General features: G+C 48.1%; 1 protein-coding gene across 1 annotated transcript in view; it reads right to left on the bottom strand.

The window, feature by feature from the left end:
* Positions 1-439: 439 nt before the first annotated feature.
* The window catches only part of gpr37l1b (G protein-coupled receptor 37 like 1b), a 7,765-nt gene continuing 2,474 nt past the window's right edge, over positions 440-5,730 (bottom strand). The window contains exons 2-4 of the mRNA XM_019887745.1: positions 2,194-2,493; positions 1,305-1,676; positions 440-1,211 (exon numbers count right to left, since the gene is read on the bottom strand). Coding sequence (XP_019743304.1) covers positions 1,038-1,211; positions 1,305-1,676; positions 2,194-2,493 — 846 coding nt within the window. The 3' untranslated portion in view covers positions 440-1,037. The remainder of the gene's footprint in view (positions 1,212-1,304; positions 1,677-2,193; positions 2,494-5,730) is intronic.

Genomic DNA, 5,730 nt, shown 5'->3' with positions numbered 1-5,730 from the left:
AGACATATTATTTTGGTTATTTATAGCAGAGTATGGTATAATTTTAATGGTCCGGCCCACTTGCTATCTGCCGAGGCCGTATGTGGCCCACAATGTGAAATGAGTTTGACACCCCAGCTCTGAATTGTCCTTAGGTGTTATTGTGAGTGTGGATGGTTGTTCGTCTCTGTGTGCCCTGCGATTGGCTGGCAACCAGTTCTGGGTGTCCATCGCCTACTGCCCGAAGATGGCTGGGATAGGATCCACCACCCCCCACGATCCTTATGAGGATAAAGCAGATTGGAAAATGGATGGATGGATACTGTGGAATAAATTCAGTATATTAACACGAATGATGATTTTTAAAATATTAAAATATTCTTCTTATTATTATTGTACTATATTGCCAATCTCGATAACGGGACATAATTGTCAAGTGATGACATCATCAACGCTGCAGGTAAAGTTATTTTTTATTTCACATTTTTCAGTCATTCTTTCACATCACTATGGCAACGCATTGACCGTCACTTTAGTCATATGGTTAATACATGACTTTAGCCAATTTGATGTCATGTCATTCTTACCATGGCGACAATGGGTCAGCAAGCCATTTGTCTTCAAATGCAAACAAAATACACTGATGTAGTGTGTTAAAGTCTTCTAAAGATTGTTAATTGACATTTTTCGCATTAAAAAAATCAACAAACAAAAATCATGGCAGAGAATAATTTGTGTCAATTCAAGTTCAGCTACCTTGACTTGATTCATTTTTCTTTTCACATTCAACATTAACACAATTACCTGTATTTGGAACTGCTACTTAAACATCATCTTTATGCATCTGTGCCACACAGTGAGTTTTTTTTCCTTTTTTGTGGCCTTGTCAAACCTCTTCCCAAATGTTCTACCAGTCTTCTATCGTGACTACAGATGACACATCAGAGAGGAAGAAGACAAGAAGTAAAGACAGGAAATAGAGAGACCGTAGAGCAGAAGGTGAAAAAGTAGGATGCAGGACGGAATGAGAAAAGAATGAAGAAGGAGCAGTATCATCCCTAACTGGAGATGCACAAGATAGGCGAGGCGTCTTTTGTTTTCTCCAAGAAGTTGGCTGCTTCTTTGGTTGCCTTCAGCGGGAGGTGAGCAGAGCTGGGAGAACCTTCAACCGAGGTCTGCTGACATGCTCGACAGCAGCAGCAGCAGCAGTCCATGAAAACCCGACCAAGCGCCTGTGGACCGTACACAGAGTGCAGATATTCACGTAATTGTGTGTACACACAGATGTGTAGTTGTGTGATTTTTAGATAAATCATATTACCTACCTTACATAAAAACAGCAGTACCACAGGAGTGATGGAGGACTTGAGGAACAATAGAAAGTGATGTAAGAGCGCAAGCGTGGCCGCCGTGTCCACAGAGATGGTGACGTGGGTGTACGCCAGCGTGATGTTGCATATGTGTTCAGGCAGAGCACAGATGGTGTACACCAGCGCTAGTGCTAACAATGTGCAGTTGAGCTGCTGCTCCTGCGCCTTCTGATGATGTCGCTTGTGATTGGAGGACATGTCGTCATGGCTCCGCTGCTTGTAGGTGGAGCTGGAGTCACTGTGGACGTTGCGGGTCGCCATTTGGCAGAGGACAGTGAAGAGGACGGGCAGGCACAAGTAACAGCCAAAAGTCCACCACATGCGAGCCTGAAAAATATTAAGATAACACGGCCCACTGCGAGTACTGAAAACCAAAGGTTATTGTAGTTAATGAAAACGTCCAAAAAACTTAAAATGATAAAAAAAAAAAAAAAACGGTTTCGTTCACGAAATAGAATACGGGAAAGCTTAAGAAAAAGATTCCGGGCTGGAGTTGGCATGTTCTCCCCATCCGTGCCTGTGTGGATTTTCTCCAGGTACTATGGTTCCCTTCCACATTTCCAAATATGTATGGTAGGTTGATTGAACGGTCTAAGATTGTCCCAAAGTGTGATTGTGAGCGCGAATGGTTGTTCGTCTATCTGTGCCCTGCGATTGACTTGCAACCAGCCTACTGCCCAAAGACAGCTGGGATAGGCTCCAGCACGCCCGCGACACTTTTGAGGATAACTGGATAAGAAAAAGGATGGATGGATGGATGGATGGATGGATATCATAACCCTGCTGGAAAGATGTTAATGGCATCTGGTTAGCGTGTCGCCTGGCAAAGTAGGTGGAGTCTCACCTGGTGGTATCTGTGCAGGAGCGAGTGCAGGGAGTCGGGTAGGAGCAAGGAAGGTGGGGAGGAGACGCTGATGGAACAGGAGTCAACAGCGGTGGTGTGGGCAGTCCTTGTGACATGCCATAAGAAGAGCTCAGGACTGGCCAGCAGGACGGCAGCGACCCATACCAAGACCAACTTGACCAGTACCGAGCGACAGCGCTCCACTCGCCGTGTCTTTCGTTGTGACGAGCTGGTGGCGGCGTGGAAACGGTCGATGCCCAGAACACACAGTGTGAAGGAAGTGACACCCAGAGACACCACCTGAGAGATGCCACGATCAGCGGATCGGTCGCCACTTGTCATATAACATGATAATGACATTTAACGCACTAACAAAAAGAGATCCCAAAAAATTTCACAGTCATACAAGATGCGTTCAACGTGGCCTCCCTCCTCATTTGATGCACTCTCAATTTAACTAGACCCAGACCGTTCAATCGGCTGATATTTGTAGGTCTATTTGGTTGACTTTTTTTCTCAATTTTGCTGAAAAAAACCCTGATGATGAATGAGAAACATGGACCTCAGTTTCCCTTGCCCAGACGTGGGTCACCGGGGCCCCCATCTGGAGCCAGGCTTGGAGGTGCGGCTCGTTGGTGAGCGCCTGGTGGCCGGGCCGACACCTATGGGGCCCGGCCGGGCTCAGCCCAAAGAGGCAACGTGGGTCCCTCTTCTCATAGATTCACCACCTATGGGAGGGGCCAAAGGGGTCGGGTGCAATGTGAGCTGGAAGGCAGCGAAGGGCGGGGACCTTGGCGGTCCGATCCTAGGCTACAGAAGCTAGCTCTTGGGACGTGGAATTTCACCTCTCTTGCAGGGAAGGAGCCCGAGCTGGTGTGTGAGGCAGAGAAGTTCCGGCTGGATATAGTCGGACTTGCCTCCACACGCAGCCTGGGCTCTGTGCTAATTCTCTCAAGAGGGGTTGGACTCTCTTACACTCTGGAGCTGCCCTTGGTGAGAGGTGTAGAGCAGGTGTGGGCATACTCATTGCACCCCGACTCAGCGCCTGTTAATTGGGGTTCACACCGGTAGCCGACAGGGTTGCCTCCCTCCGCCTTGTGGTGGGGGGACGGGTCCTGACTGTTGTTTGTGCATATGCACCCAACAGCAGCTCAGCGTACCCACCCTTTTTGGAGTCCTTGGAGGGTGTGCTGGAGAGTGCTCCAGCTGGGGGCACCCTTGTTCTGCTGGGGGACTTTAATTACAGTGAGAACTGGGAGGGCGTGGTTGGGAGGAGCCCCCCCGGTCAGAAATCGAGCTGTGTTTTGTTATTGGACTTCTGTGCTCGTCACGGATTGTCCATAATGAACACCATGTTCAAACACATGTGCACTTGGCACCAGGACACCCTTGGCCGCAGTTCGATGATTGACTTTGTGGTTGTGTCAACTGATTTGCGGCCGCATGTTTTGGACACTTGAGTGAAGAGAGGGGAGGAGCTGTCAACTGATCACCACCTGGTGGTGAGTTAGCTCCGATGGTGGGGGAAGATGCCGGTCCGACCTGGCAGACCCAACCGTATTGTGAGTGTTTGTTGGGAGCGTGTGGCGGAATCCCCTGGCAGAAGGAATTTTAACGCCTACCTCCGGCAGAGCTTTTCCCAAATCCCGGGGGAGGCCGGGGGACATTGAGTCAGAGTGGACCATGTTCCGTTCCTCTTTTGTTGAGGCAGCCAATCTGAGTGGTGGCCGTAAAGTGGCTGTTGTGGCGGCAACCCCCATACTCACTGTGGACACCGGCAGTAAGGGATGCCGTCAAGCTGAAGAAGGAGTCTTATCGGGCCTTCGTGGCCTGTGGGACCCCACAGGCAGCTGATGGGTATCGACTGACTTACAGTATATCACCACAGTTTCCGTCCTAGCCGAGCAGCGAGTGCTGCTGAGCCCCTCCACCGTCAATACTCATTGTCGGGTCATTGTTGCTTTGTGCTACTGTCATGTTTGTTTGTTGCTGTTTGTCTGCTGCTGTCATGTTTGTTTCAGTCATGTTTTGGTCAGTGTTATGTTTTATCTTCAGTCGTGTGTTTTGTTTGATACTTTGGACTTTGTTTTGGATTTTGTTTTCTCTAAGTTTTAATACAATCTTTCAAGTACACCCTGCTCCTCCCTCCTGCCTGTTTTTTGGGGTCCACCACCACCTCGCTACGTGACAGAATGACCCGACCAACTGGACCCCGCAGGTACAAAGGACTGGTTCCAATTCCATCATGTGCCTGGCGGAGCACGTCTGCGGTCGACACCCTTTTCTAGTATAAAGCTGATGCTGCAAATGTTGCCTTCCTAAGATTAATTTGTCCACTTTTTTTTCCCCATTTCACACATTAAAACAACTTTGTTAGGGAGCAAGCAAATATACTGTTACAGTATGATCAAATAGCAAGAACACAGATGCAGAATCGTTTTCGCTTGAGCGCAAAAAAAAATAAAAAAAAGGTCTTTCAAAAAAATTCTCAACAAAATCAACACAAGGGGAGAAAATTCACTACAATCTTAATTGGAAGCAGGAGGCTCGACAACAATTGGAGAGCAGAGACTTTTAGCGACCATGAAGGAGGAGAGTTTGATTGTTGATTATGAGCCCCTGCTCTCGAGCAGCCTTCCGGCACCTCCCTGACTCAGACAAGAGAGAGAGAATGTGAATTCGTGTTGAAAACATTCAAGACAGAATCATAACCATAACAGTATGCACCCCCTGTCATGATTCGGTTTGGGACCAACAGGTGGCACTGTAGGGCTCTCCTTGCAGCTGCACACCTGTTGGTCATTATGTAATTAGTGTTTTAAAAGGACTCCCAGCCCGAACACTCAGTGTCGGGTCATTGTTGTTCTTTGCTACTGTCATGTTTGTTTGTTGCTGTTTGCTGGCTGCTGTCATGTTTGTTTCAGTCAGGTTTTGGTCATTGTTATCTTTTATCTTCGGTCATGTGTTTTGTTTGATACTTTGGACCTTGTTTGTTTTGGATTTAGTTTTGAGTTTTAATACAAGCTTTCAAGTACAACCTGCTCCTCCCTCTTGCCTGCTTTTTGGGGTCCACCACCACCTCGCAAACGTGACATTTTTAAATCAATCCTGATCCACAAATACATCAAAGCCCTCATCTTCTGTCTTCAATGAGCAGCTGGGCAAGTCTCAGAATGTCTGAGAATGGGGAATAGAGGATGAGATGCTGGAAGAGGGACCATCATGGGAGGACAAGCCCCTACTACACGGGATGTACCACCGGACCATAACGGAAGTGGCTGATCTCAAGAAGTCCTACCGCCGTGTGCCCGCAGGGGGAGCTGCACCGACGCTGGCTGCGCAGGAGCAGGCCCTGAGCACCAGAGCCATTGAGGCCCAGATATACCACACCAGACAAGACCCAAGGTGTAGGTTGTGCAAAGAGGCACCTGAAACGATCCAACACATAACTGCAGGGTGTAAGATGATGGCAGGGAAAGCCTACATGGAACGCCATAACCAGGTGGCTGGCATAGTCTACATATATATATATATATA

Source organism: Hippocampus comes, unplaced genomic scaffold, assembly GCF_001891065.2.
Source record: "Hippocampus comes isolate QL1 unplaced genomic scaffold, H_comes_QL1_v1.1 scaffold245, whole genome shotgun sequence".
NCBI lineage: Eukaryota > Metazoa > Chordata > Actinopteri > Syngnathiformes > Syngnathidae > Hippocampus > Hippocampus comes.
Note: the sequence above shows the minus strand (reverse complement) of the source record. Positions and strands in the feature narration are given on the sequence as shown.